This window comes from Syngnathus typhle, linkage group LG7 (assembly GCF_033458585.1).
Source record: "Syngnathus typhle isolate RoL2023-S1 ecotype Sweden linkage group LG7, RoL_Styp_1.0, whole genome shotgun sequence".
Lineage (NCBI taxonomy): Eukaryota > Metazoa > Chordata > Actinopteri > Syngnathiformes > Syngnathidae > Syngnathus > Syngnathus typhle.
The window spans coordinates 18,446,793-18,459,325 of NC_083744.1; the positions used below are offsets into that span (position 1 = coordinate 18,446,793).

A 12,533-nucleotide genomic window follows, 5' to 3' on the forward strand; every position below is an offset into this window, starting at 1 on the left:
ATGAAATAAGAAACCAAATTATTGATGTGATTTTATTTCTTCCAGAGGAGGCTACAGCTGGCAGGAGTGCATAGAGGTCCAAAACTTGCAGCGGCTAGCATGCTAATGCCAGCTAATTAGCATGCAAAGTCATGTTGACGCTAGCGACGTTGCCACAGTAACAATTCAAGCCAGCCAAACTGAATTGTCCATCAAAGTGTCTTCACACTACCGCTCTTCCTTGTTGCAGTTGTTCTTCTTGCATTTGCCGCGAACCAAAAAGATGGCTGGCGCTACATGGACACAAAGTCGTCATCGTCGTCACTTTCATGAGTCCAGCTCAGGTCAGCAGAGACGATGAGCAGTCAGTCCATCAACAATCAAATACGAGACGACTAAAAGTGCTACATTAGCACCAGCTACAAAAAAAAAACGAGTTTCTTTGGAAATCCTTGGGAAAACCAGTTGGAGTTTCGCTTTTGAGGAACAATTGCAGTGGTCATGTAACAGACGCTAACAAAACATTTCCTACCTCTCTTAACAGTGGAGGCAAATAAATAAAAACATTGTTAAAAGAAACTCCTTTGGAAGCGTCCCGACAAGTCCGAGATCAGACCCGACTAAACACAGACAAGATCGAGACGAGACTTGACGAGGACATCGAGAGATTAACGTTCACGCCTGGAGAAACGTGGGACTTAACACTAAGATTTGAGTGGGACTTCTCAGTCAGACTGGACTCAAGCAGGACTTTGACATTTAGACTCAGCCGAGCCAACTGCAAACTAAAGACGAACGAGGGTTTGTCATTCACCCTACCAGCACTAAAATCGCAAAGACCGGACCCAACTCGCCCGGGCGGGCCTCCAACACCATTCGAAGAAGACGACGACTCCAAATTCAGACCCGACTAAACATACTCAAGAATCTGAGTGGTGGCCAGTTGGTCTCGACATTCAGTAGGACTTCACCTTTGACCCGAGTCAACCCCGACGCTGAAGCGTCTGGACGTTACCTGGCCGGCCGGCCGGCCTTCCCGATTCTCTGCGACAGCACCGTCGTCGCCTTCCCTGTGGAACGTGACCCGATCAGACCCGCTGAACAAAAGACGCAGAGGGAGGCAAGTCGCGGGTCGTGGCAGATCCCGACCCTACGCGGAGCAGGTGGGCGCCAGCTCGTCAAACATGGCCGCCTCCTCGATGCCTCGGGCAAACAGTTGGATCAGCTGACAATGCACTCTGGAAAACGACAAAATCCAGTTTGGGGGGATTATTCCACAAAAGGCTCCATTCCAAGGGAAGGCAGGCAGTGAGTCAGTCACCTGACGTCGATGGTGGCATGCGGTAGGATTTCGCCGTCGCAGTTCCAGCTGCTGAAGGGGGCCGCGCAGCCGCAGGCCGGGTGCTCTCGGCAGATCTTTCCGAAGATCTGCCGAGGCTTCCCGTCCAGCGGCTCCAGTTCCAGCTCAGAGTCGCTGGGGCAGTGTCGCGGGGTGAAGCGGAAGCGCCGCACGCGGTGCACCTCCACGAAGGACAGGTCAAACTGAAAGACGGGCGCAGACGGACGTCAAGACCGGCCGGCCAGGACGAGACGAGGCGAGGCGCTCACCTGGTCGTCCTTGCTGGTGTGGCGCACGAGGTGCCTGAGGAAGTTGAAGCGGGAGCACTTGCGCACCAGGATGAGGTCGGCGGTGCCGTCGGCCAGGTGGGCGGCGGGCGACAGGCCTTTAGGGCTGCGGGGGCACGCGCAGCTCATGCTGGCCGCGTTGATGGCCAGGAACTTGCCGCGGATGCTCCGCCAGCCGCCGCCGCCGCCATCGTCATCGCTGTCGTCCTTTTCTGCAGCGCAAGCGAGCGCAGGTTTGATGCTGTAAACGTTTGCTGCGGCGTTCTTCAGAGCTCTCCCCACGGCTCTTTTTCTTTCTTCCAAAATATTTTCCCTTCTGAAAGTATTGGTTTCCTTCCAAGAGCCTATTCTAACAAAGTAAATCTCTGAAGAAATGACATTTTGTAAAAGATGCATTTCCCCAAACAAAACATCTCCCCTAAAAGTCCATCTTCAATCAATACGTTTTTCTTTATATTCCATGTTAGCATTTGTCTCTTCTATATGAATGCGTTGGCTAGCTACCTACCGCTGGCCTCGTGCGGGTCCGTCTGGTAAACGGCGGCTCTCTCCGACAAGAGCTTCCCGTTGTCCCCGCAAACTGAGCAACTGCAAAGGAAACAAATGGACACTTCGTGAAGGTCCCGGCACGGCTCGAAAGCAGAGCGCGTGACTTTTGCTCCAAACCCTGAAAGCGGCGCCGGCCTTGGTTTCAAAGGTTTGCGAGCGTCCTCACCCGGCTCGACACCTGGACGCGTCGCCGGGCGCTCCGGCGCCGCCGCCGCCGGCCGGCAGGTAGGACACGGTGCCCTCGTAGTGGTGGTGAGTGAGGAACATCTTGAGGCCGGCCAGGTCGTACCTGGCGGGGCCCATCCAGCGCTTCCTCTCGCTGTCCGTCAGCACGTCGCCGTAGAAGCCGTAGCCCAGCAGCGACACCGAGTAGCGCAGGAAGGCGTTGCCGTGGTGCACCGAGCACACGTCCATGGGCTGACGGTCGCCTGGCAAGGAGGTGAGGGGTGACCTACGCTCGTTACTTACTCCCGCTGAACGGCCGGCCGGACTGACTGACCCACGATGATGTGCAGGGCAGAGGTCACGGGGTCGTTGGTGCCCACTGTGGCGAAGCAGATACAATCTGTGGAGCCTGAAGAGAGACAAAGACATCCAGAAGAAGGCCATGGGCCAAGAGCAACTGCGAGGGAAGCGCAAACCTGCTGGGATGATTCCGATGCGCAGCGGGCAGGCGACCAGCGTCTGCTCGGCCCGGTTGACGTCCACGCCGGCGTCCCTCTGGGTTCGCCACACCAAGCCGTGCACCAGCTCGCTGAACATGCCGTCACCGCCCACGCATACCACGCTGGCCAGGGAAAGGCAGGCACTGACGTTAGCACGCCGGCAACCCGAGCGCCTCCCTCGGCGCCCACTTACCCGTCGTACTTCCTTAGCTCCGCCTCCTCCCTCAGGTGGTCCCGGGCGTGGTTGGCGTACTCGGTCACTACGGCAGCAGATTCCGCAATATCCACTTATTTCCCTCATCTATCGTTCTTTTTTGGTCGTATTTTTCCACTTTTACGTTTTTTTGGATGCCTTGACTTCATCTCGACTTTAATCAGTAGCATCAATTGGCGACATCGAATGGAAGCAATTACAAATTGGGGAATCTAAAAATGCCTTTTCTTTGGCTGGCATACCAATGACGTGCGTGCCGATCCCGGCGAGAGCAAAGAGCGGCGCCACCTTCTGCTGGTAGACTCGTTTGGCCTGCCGTTTGCCGCCGTACGGGTTGATGTACACCAGCAGCTGTGTAGGTCTGCCGCCTGCGACAACACAACCATACGCACAATTTACTCGACCTAAAAACTGGGCGCGTGTGTGTGTGTGTTGAGGTCCGTACCGATGGCTTCCAGCTGCTCTCTGATGGTGCTGACCCAGCGGTGGCACAGTGCTACCTGAGGACACGCGAAGGTGACGTGGGCGCACCGCCAGCGGTGCCGCCGACACCTCTCCACGTACGTCACTGCAACGCAACGCAAGGCAGGGCAGGCTTAGTTAGCTAGCACTTTTTGATTGAGCATTTTGGAGTTTGACGTACGCTTGTGTAAATCACACGCGTCCGGCCGGCCGGGTTCGCTGACATCACCTGTGAAAGACCGCCTGCGGTCTTTGGCTTGTCCCTCTCGGATCTTCTTCCAGCTCCCATCGTTCCGATCCTCTTCGGGCTCCTCTTCGCGCACACTGATGATTTCCGATACGCGCACGCTATGACACACGCCTGACACACACACACGGACGGACAAGTCATTAGTGCTGAAATGCGGTTCTTTGTTGAGCAAATATTTAGGTGACTAAGACGTGAGCTCCGGACTGACTTGGTTCGCTTCCCGAAAGGGCCGCGACTTTCACATAATGAGCTGTGACACACAGGAAACTCAAATGCTAACCGTGGCGGCGGGCTGTGTAAGCGGATTTTTTTTTTTAGGTTTTCGCTAACATTGTCATTGTCAATTGGGTTCGGCTCGTTTGTTGTCTTACTGGCTTTGAACGGATGGTACACCGGGCTGGAGGTTCGCCTCTTCCAGGTGAGAAGGGACCGGCACAGGCTCACTTCGTGCCCGACGTTGCGGATGCGCAGCTCGGACGAGAGCAGCAGTCTCACCGGCCTCTCCATAGGACCAACCGACCGTTGTCCGTCCTTCAGGCCCGGGGAAAAGGTTACCTTGGCTGGGCCATGTTGTCTCCGGTAACCTCCTTCACCTCACCCGGTCAGGAGCGGACGTCCGATTAAGCGCCGAATTTTCAACGGGCTCAATGGCTACCGTGTAACGGATCGAGCTTAAGTTGTTGTGTGGTTTTTTTTTTGCCCCCTCTTCGGGATAGCGGCTACATACCGGAAGTGGGAGCGGCCTGATGCTGCGTTGACGCGCTGGTAAAAAAAAAAAGATCGTTCAAGTCAAATTACTTAGCGTTTAAAATACTTGAATATTTCAGTCTTATTTAGCACTTTGTGTAATCTCTAGTTGAATAGAATAAGTTCTAAATCAAAAATCTTAAAGAATATAACAATATCTTCTATTAGCACGCAATGATAACGTTTGTAACGCTCCAATTTTGACCTAGTCCTACAACACCCGAAAGCATCTCCCCTCCGTTATTTGAGTACGACGTAATCAACGGTTCGCTTTTGTAATCTCGTTAAACTGCAAAAAAAGAATGGCACTTGGATTTAACATGTATTCATCTATTATTATGACGAGTTATGGCGAACCAATTTGTTTTGAATGAATTTTACATTTCCGTCAATAAGACCGACACGGGCAGACAAACTTCAAATACATGAAATAATTGTAATTATAAATACAAGTGAAGACGAATGATTTTCTCATTCAAATAAAGTATTGTAAATACAAAGGTGCTCCTTTTGAAAGTGCAACGTGGCTCTGCAGCAATAAACGTTTGCTCACCCTTCGCTATGTATAGTCGTTCCGAACATTGAGCAAAATAAAACTAAAGTCCTCAAATTAGTTTTCAGGTAGACTGCAGCAATTCACTGAAAGAGCAGGAGGCACTGCTGAATTGAGAGAATGAAGATTCTCGGAGATTTTCTTGAAGCAAACAGCGAGGTCATGTGATGTAGATGAGGAAGGAGGATTTAATGTTGTTCCTAAGAGGTCACTTGGCAGCTCTTGCCTTCACTGTGATTGGTCCGACTGCAGCCTCCTCTTCCCATTTTGCACCTGCAATGCTCAAGATATATTTTCTTCGATGAGGCACGCAAACATGTATATCTCGATCAACTGGATCGGAGCAATGACCGACAGCCTCACATTTGGACATGATGTCTCAATACCAACCGTTTCCTGTTGCACGCCGCCAACTTCCTGTCCCGCAATCTGTGTCACAGCAGGAACATGCCTGATGGACCCCACTCGCCTCGATCCACCTGAACCACATCAACGCACACGCTCCATCCAAAAAGTCGGGAAGTGAACCGATATGAGAATTTCCTCACCGCAAAGTGCTTTATCTCGGAATTCCCTTCAGTCCAGAATGCAGCATCCGAGGTGAATGACGGGCGGCAGCAACTCACCCGTTGGTGAAGGAGCAGGCCTTGTTGGCAGAGTCCACCGCCGCTGTCGCAGCCATCGCCTTCAGGTTGCAGCTGATGTAGATCTGAAGAAGAGCCAGGAGGTCTCTGAGGCCAAGCTACGCTCAGAAGGTCGAGCGAGCGGGCGAGCGAGCGCCGCTCTCACCGTGCCGCTGTCATCCTGCTGGAACTTGAACGCCTCCACCTCAAATCGCAACCGGTCGTCCCGCCAGCGCGGAAGGAAGCGGGAGCCCGTCACCTGACTGTCAAACAGGCACCTGAAGCAAGCACAAGATCAAGCGTTAAGCGGCCACTGGCGGGAAGCAACCAAAGAGACGCACCCGTTGTTGGCCAGGAAGGCGTAGCGAGGCACCGTGTCCACGTTCCTGACCACGGTCGCGACGCAGCTGTCCACCGTCACCCTGAGGGGGGAGGCCTGCTGGAACTGCTTGACCCAGACCTCAAACTTCATCATGTCGCCCAGCAGGAACTCGGAAGACGGACGGCCCGTCTGCCAGTCGTCTTGAGTGGGGACGAGCAAGAGTTTGGCCTCAAACTATTTGACCTTTTGGAAGCTAAAAGGCACCCACCCACCGGTCATCAGTCGAAAGGAGAAGTAGAGGCTTTCCACTTTGGAATCACTCAAAGGGCTCCAGGTGGGATGCAAAAGGCCACTACTCACGTCGTGCTTCCTGAAACGCTTGGCGTAAGCGTGGCCAAATTGCCGGCCGGGCGGCCGGCCGGCAATTTGGCCAGTCAAGCGTCCCACCTCTGATATTGACATTGGATGCCGACCGTGACGTCTCCGGTGCGGACGATGGGCGTGTCTCCTAGAGGAGAAGCCGTGTACTGCAGCGTGAAGATGTAAACCAAGGCGTCCTCGGACATCTGAAACACGCAACGAGTCCCCGAAGCGACACGAGTTATGTGTCGAGTCTTGAAATCCAAGTCTTGTGATCCGACAGGAGACTCACCAACAGCTGGCTGCCGCACCCGTGCAGCTCCGACTCAAAGATCAGAACCCGGTTCCCAGAGTCTTCCCCGGTGGCGGGACACCCCCCCAGGGTGACGTCGGCATTCCCGACCGTACCCAGCAGAAAGCGCTTGGCCTCCACCCGGATGGAGTTTTCCTGGCAAACCACCAGGACGGCGTCGGGCACCTCAGGAGGCGTCAGCTCAAAGTGCGGCGGGAAGCGGGGCTCCTCCTCCGCCGGGGCTTGAGGAGGCTTCCAGGACAAGGGCCGCTCTTGAGGAAAAGTTTGGCCAGCTGCACCTCCAGACATGGATCGACACGGAACAAGCTCATCACAAAAAACGTGGAAAGCTTTTCCCTCTAAATGTTGAATTCAACGTCGTTTGTTTGTTCATGAGGATGTTTAAAATGTTTACCTGCTGCCTGCTGGACTTTGGACCTCCATTTCAAGTCCTGGGGGGAGGCTGATAAAGCTACTGCTAATGCTAGAGCTACACCCAAAAGGGCTTTGTTAGTGGTCATAGTTGATGTCTTTGCTACGAAACGCAGATGAGCAGCCAGCAAATAAAGCTGCTCATGACTCCTCCCACTCATTGCTGATTCTCCAGCTGGGCCTCGTCCACCTGCTGATCATCGCCTCTTACCTGAGAAACTAACTGGTGGAGGCCTCCGACCGACTCAGGGAAAGTGCATGCAAAGGCTGGCTGCTCCTGGTGACAGTTGACTGAAACTGCTCCTGATTGGTGACGTGCCTCATCGACACATCCAGGGCCGCTGATGGTTAGAGACATCAAAGAGATGGAACTGGCTTGCCAGTCAATGAGTCAACTGTCACCGCCTCAAACCTTTGCACAGAAGAAAACCATTTCCGAAATCACAACAGCGTAATCGCATTCCTGGCTCCTATCACTTTGGACAACTTTGGAGCATCAATTGCAGTTGCGTGAAATGATATGCAAGATGACGTCATTTTTTATTGAGTCACTTTTGTTCATGTGCATCAAGGTTGTGAGACTCTGACCTATCCAACTTTACACAGGCACATTTAAAGACAAACATTGTTTATTGTTTTCAGGGCTGTAAATGTTCAATCATGTTGATTCACAAGAAGATGACTTTGTTTCCACTGATTTGTGGATTGATGACATCAAGACTCAAGACGATTCCTTCAGATTACTCACGCTGCGCAAGGAGGAAAGACCAGGGCGCAAAAAAAAAAGCACCTGAAAGACTTATCGGCGGGCGGCATTTTAGGATTTGGTTCCACGCGCGCATAATCAAACTGTTGGGATCACGTACGCACCGCTGTGACGTCAGAGGAGAGAAAGCGAGCTTCTTGCATCTTCGCTCAACAAGCTCCGGCGCCTTGAGCTGAGCTGAGCTGAGCCGAGTTGAGCCGAGCCGGCCCTGCCACGCACAACATGGTCGCTGTCGGCGGTTCTTGGCTTATTTAAGCTTTCAAACATTATCTCACGGGCTGTTTGTTTGGTTTTCTCGTCGAGTGGACATTGAAAAGCGACTTCAACAGTGGATTTGGTCCTGTGTGCTTATGCGTACTTCCGACGGAGCCGACCCGGGGGCGCCTCCCTCCGTCCGTCCGTCCGTCCGGTGAGCCCCACTTTGGACTTCGGGCTCCCATGCAGCTCCTGCGGCTGCTGTTGATTCTGGCCGCCGCCGCCGCCGCCACGGGGCTTTGCTGGTTCCTCGTGTGCGCGCTCGTCGGGGACAGCCTCCGCCAAGGTGCGTCGCGCTCACGCGCGTGTGCACGCGTACTTGACAACAGGTAGCCCACAATTCCGAGTTGTACATGGAATGGAGTGAGACTAGCTGGACACTAGCTGGACACTAGCTGGACTAGAGGAGTCGAGACGAAAGGAGAATAAAAGCGAGCGGTGAACTAGTAGAACGCCACCAAGCTTCCTGATGGATGGCAGAGCTTTAGGTCACCGATCGAAGCTTCTGCGACTTTGGCGTGTCAAAGTGACGGACGGGAAGTGAAAAGTCTGCCACTCCAGATTCTTATTGATTTTCTAGCAGCTCCATTTGATGAGTCCCCGCGTTGTGCGCCCGCGCGCGCACGCACAACGCGGCATGTGTGAGTCACAAAACGATTTGGATCCCATCAGAGTTCCGATTCAAATGATGATCGATCGGATGCACCGTTTACATGGACATGAATCCGATTGGACTTTGACATGCGCAGATGGAGCAAATATCACGGAAATGGTCGTTTTTGCAAGAAGGATTGAAATGGCGCAAAGGGAGGAAAAGGATGAACAACCCAAAAGGCCATTTTACTTTCACGATGGTGTCTTGTGCGTCTTGTGCAGGTGAGCTGCGGACGGGCAGCTGCGAGGTGCTGACGCTGGAGCGCGACGGCAGCCACCCCAGACGAAGCGTCGCCCGGCAGACGGCGCGCTGCGCTTGCGTCCCGGGACAAATGGCCGGCACCACCCAGGGCCGGCCCGCCTGCGTGCACGGTGAGACCGCTATCACAACATCGCCGCTGGGCCTTTCACACGCAATAGCCCCGCACGGTTCTATCATAGGGCCACTGATTATTGAGTGAGTGAGTGAGTGAGTGAGTGAGTGAGTGAGTGAGTGAGTGAGTGAGTGAGTGAGTGAGTGAGTGAGCATTTCCATACACATGCAGCTACTTAGCTTGCCTCGATTGTCAACCCGCCATTTGTTTCCCTTCCTGCGTGGTCAGCTGGCATCGTGCTGAGTCGTCAGTGGTGCGAGATGAGTCCGTGCCTGGACGACGAGGGCTGCCGAGCGCTCGTCGATGGCTCGGGATGGAGCTGCGCGCAACCGGGGGGGCGGGTCAAGACCACCACGGTGAGAACGCTGGGCTTGCCCTCGCCCTCGGCCTCAGAAACAAAAGCCATCCGGTCCACGTGCATGAAATGCCTCCGACCGACTGGCTTGTTCTTGTCGTAAAGGAAAGCCATCAAATTGACAAGGTTCAGTCACGGGTCCCGTCCAATTTGGTCCACAATGGAATGTTTCGATGGCAGCAATAACAACAGCAGCAGCCACATTTTGGTCAGTCAGCTCTTCTTTTCCTGCTTGCAATCACCATGGATCGCTCGCTCGCTCATGTCTGCCAGGTCTCCTGACAGTGGCGACAACGGGACAGAAAACTCCCATCGTGCATCTCGAGAGCTGAGCCAAAGACACGGGGTCGTCGGCAAAGCCAGTCGCCATGCCACGCCGCGTTGGACTCAACTTTGCCTTTTGGAGAAAATCTCAACTTGGCCGCTCAAGAGGGAGGACACGTCGAGATATCTGGAATGTGCCGAATAAATCATGGCGACAACTTTGAATAGACTGCTACTAATTACTATTACTTTTGCAGGTGATGGCTTTGCCGTCCAAATGGGTGCTGAGTGAAAAGGAAAAACTAAATGAGATGAGAACTGAGCGGGCGGGCGGCCATGAAAAATGCAGCAGTTAGCTCCAAAAAGCTTGTGGAGGCAGCATGTAGCGTTAGCATCACAACATGCACACAAATGTGCACTTCATCACGCGAAAAAAGTTCACAAAGAGAACTTTGGCAAGGGAAAACTTCTGCGGAAAGAAGGCAAAAGGCCGCAAAGGGAAAGTGAGAAGATAAAAAGAAACAAACTGCAAATTGGTCAGGCCAAAGTCAGGTGGCGCTTTCATGGAGTCGTCCGGTTATTCCTCCGGAGGTCCAATTAGCTCCGCAATGGCCACAAATGAAGCCAACGGCCGCATTGAAGCGGCCAAAGCCTTGGCGCTGTGTACAAGACCAAACAACGCCGCTAAAAATAAAGCATTTCATGCTAATAATGGAGCCAAAAGCAAACTGGAAAAAAAGTTTCAAAGTTTTAATTGATACGCCCATGGCACGCCAGAGCGGCGGCCGGCCATTGTTTGACGTGCCGCCACAACGCCGAGTTTTCTTTTTTGTTTTTGGGTGAGCCACTGAAACAACTTCTGTTGATTTTGTCTTTTTTAAAATCTTTTTTACACACGGAGCGAACATATGGTGACTCCAAGGCAAGCGAGCGTTGGCTCCTCAAAGTTGTTCTCGTGCCGCACGTGCCGCTCGTACACGTGACAAACGGCCGGCCAAATGAGGTGGAAAGCGCAGCACAGAGGCCCGTTGCAAAGTCACCGGTCGCTCGGTGGCTCGGTGGCTCGGTCCGGTTTCCACTTTGTGTTAAGGCGTCAAGCAACGTTTGGGCTGGTGCATGAAGCTCCAACAAGGCTTTCAAGAGCCGCTGAAATTTCAAACTAAAAAAAGTCAAAAGATTAAAAAGTTTGAAGCTTGAATTTCCTCAAAGGCCTGCTCAGCGTGGAGAAGAAAAAAAAGGTGGCGAGATGGGTCCCTGCTAAGTGCCACACTTGACCTCCAGATGAAATGCCACGTGGCGAGCGGCCTCCCGTTCGCCACAAATCCAATTTCCCGCCTTGCCTCTCAATTCCCGTGTGCGCTTGCGCCACTTAGCGTTGTGGGGCTCTGCGCAGGCGGCGCCAAAAGGTCGTGCCACGGAGCAGGTGGAAGGACAGCTCGTTCGTTCGTCATCCCTCCACCGATGCGTCCTCGCTAATGAGTTTAGTGGTTAGCTCCTAGAGCACCAAAAAAAGTAGTGCCGATACGCTCTTTGGAGGGTTTGAAATGATTAGCAGACGAGAAGACGCAGTGTAGAAGCCCGGCTGAAGGACGGGCCTGCGTGGCGGCCGTGTTTGGAGGGGCCACGTTCCCTGTCGAGGGCCCTTCAATCCATTGGTTTGACGCAAGATGAATTTGTGAATTAAGAATTGTGACGGGACCACCTTTGGGCTTTCTTCTTGTCGAACAATAAGAAGTGTTGGAATCAATCGATTATTGGACAAGTACTCATTTTCTGCAACTCTTCTAACAATGGAGTCATTTTTGAAATTTAAATTGTCCAATTTGGCCTCTCAACCGTCCTTCGTCACTCCACGTGAGAAAAAAGCGGGGACGTATGATTTCAGTGACTTTTGCGAGGAAGATTTTCAGAGTTAAGCTACAGACTCGAGCCCCCCCCCCCCCCTTAGAGGCACTCTTCTTCTTTGCTGGTTGATGAGGGGACCAACCAGGTGTGAAATGGTCGAGTTGATTGCTCAGAGGCGTCCGCTTCATTCTGGCACCCGCCAAGCCTCTAATAGAAGCCCAGAAGATTACAGCCCCCACCTCCAGCCTAAAGACCCCATTTCACCTCCCACAAAAGCAAGTACACATCTGTCTGTTTTGAACTTTCATCCCTGCTAACTTCCTAATATTTTGGCACTCGGAATGGACCAAATGAGTCGCTCATGGTACCAAAATGGGGCTAGACTGGGACTAGGGGGCGGCTTGAGCCCCGCTAGAACACTTGTAGCCCAGTAAAGCTCCTACAGCATTTTATTTGATACTCTAAAATATATTTGCAAACGATTTAAGCACCAGGAGAGAATAAAAATGTCAAAGATGTGTCTGATCAATGGCAATGCACTGTAAACTGTGGAAGAAATAAAACATCAATAAAACCAAATGTAACTAAAGACAGATTGCAGAAAACGGTCAGGGGGGACAGCACGTGTCATATTAACGGCGGCCTCGTTAGCCCTGTCAGCGAATTCATTAGCTCGCCGAGGAGCTTCCTGATTGCTTCATTAGGCTGCTGCTGGCTGGCCATCAGCACGACCATCTTGAGAGGGGAAAGAAAGGATGGAAAGAAGCGCAGGCAGGGATTCTTCACTGCCAATTCATTAACACACATGCCCATGCACAAACAAAAGCAATCGAAAATAGAATGCAATCATTCTATAAGAGGTAGCAACATTTCAAATGTCATTAAATTCATTTTAAAAATGTAGTAAGTGGCAAAATGTGATAAATAAAATAAAAAAGAAACTTTT

The 12,533-nt window shown here is 52.5% G+C and overlaps 3 protein-coding genes across 6 annotated transcripts; 1 reads left to right on the top strand and 2 right to left on the bottom strand.

Annotated features, from left to right (window-relative positions):
- Window positions 1–18: 18 nt before the first annotated feature.
- LOC133157579 (ceramide kinase-like) lies at window positions 19–5,408 on the bottom strand. The gene is made up of 13 exons (XM_061284230.1): window positions 5,046–5,408; window positions 4,117–4,507; window positions 3,725–3,856; window positions 3,479–3,601; window positions 3,276–3,401; window positions 3,013–3,079; window positions 2,796–2,941; window positions 2,654–2,728; window positions 2,321–2,582; window positions 2,114–2,193; window positions 1,588–1,817; window positions 1,301–1,521; window positions 19–1,217 (listed from the first exon to the last, which is right to left on the bottom strand). Exons 2-13 carry the CDS (start codon window positions 4,250–4,252, stop codon window positions 1,130–1,132), a joined length of 1,686 nt encoding a protein of 561 aa, XP_061140214.1. The 5' UTR covers window positions 4,253–4,507; window positions 5,046–5,408; the 3' UTR covers window positions 19–1,129.
- Window positions 5,409–5,444: 36 nt separating this feature from the next.
- LOC133156740 (zona pellucida sperm-binding protein 3-like) lies at window positions 5,445–6,951 on the bottom strand. The gene is made up of 6 exons (XM_061282663.1): window positions 6,643–6,951; window positions 6,438–6,556; window positions 6,263–6,360; window positions 6,010–6,190; window positions 5,835–5,946; window positions 5,445–5,754 (listed from the first exon to the last, which is right to left on the bottom strand). The coding sequence occupies exons 1-6, from the start codon at window positions 6,949–6,951 to the stop codon at window positions 5,668–5,670; spliced, it is 906 nt and encodes a 301-aa protein (XP_061138647.1). The 3' UTR covers window positions 5,445–5,667.
- LOC133157585 (chemokine-like protein TAFA-5) lies at window positions 6,140–12,166 on the top strand. Of its 4 annotated transcripts, none has more exons than XM_061284239.1 (4): window positions 6,140–8,381; window positions 8,972–9,121; window positions 9,352–9,479; window positions 9,584–12,166. In XM_061284239.1, the coding sequence occupies exons 1-4, from the start codon at window positions 8,279–8,281 to the stop codon at window positions 9,662–9,664; spliced, it is 462 nt and encodes a 153-aa protein (XP_061140223.1). In that variant the 5' UTR covers window positions 6,140–8,278; the 3' UTR covers window positions 9,665–12,166. The 4 variants fall into 4 exon arrangements, with proteins under 4 accessions (XP_061140223.1, XP_061140222.1, XP_061140221.1 ...); XM_061284238.1 differs by lacking the exon at window positions 6,140–8,381 and having other exon boundaries at window positions 8,442–9,121; window positions 9,584–9,686; window positions 9,764–12,166; XM_061284237.1 differs by lacking the exon at window positions 6,140–8,381 and having other exon boundaries at window positions 8,442–9,121.
- The last annotated feature ends 367 nt before the right edge of the window (window positions 12,167–12,533 follow it).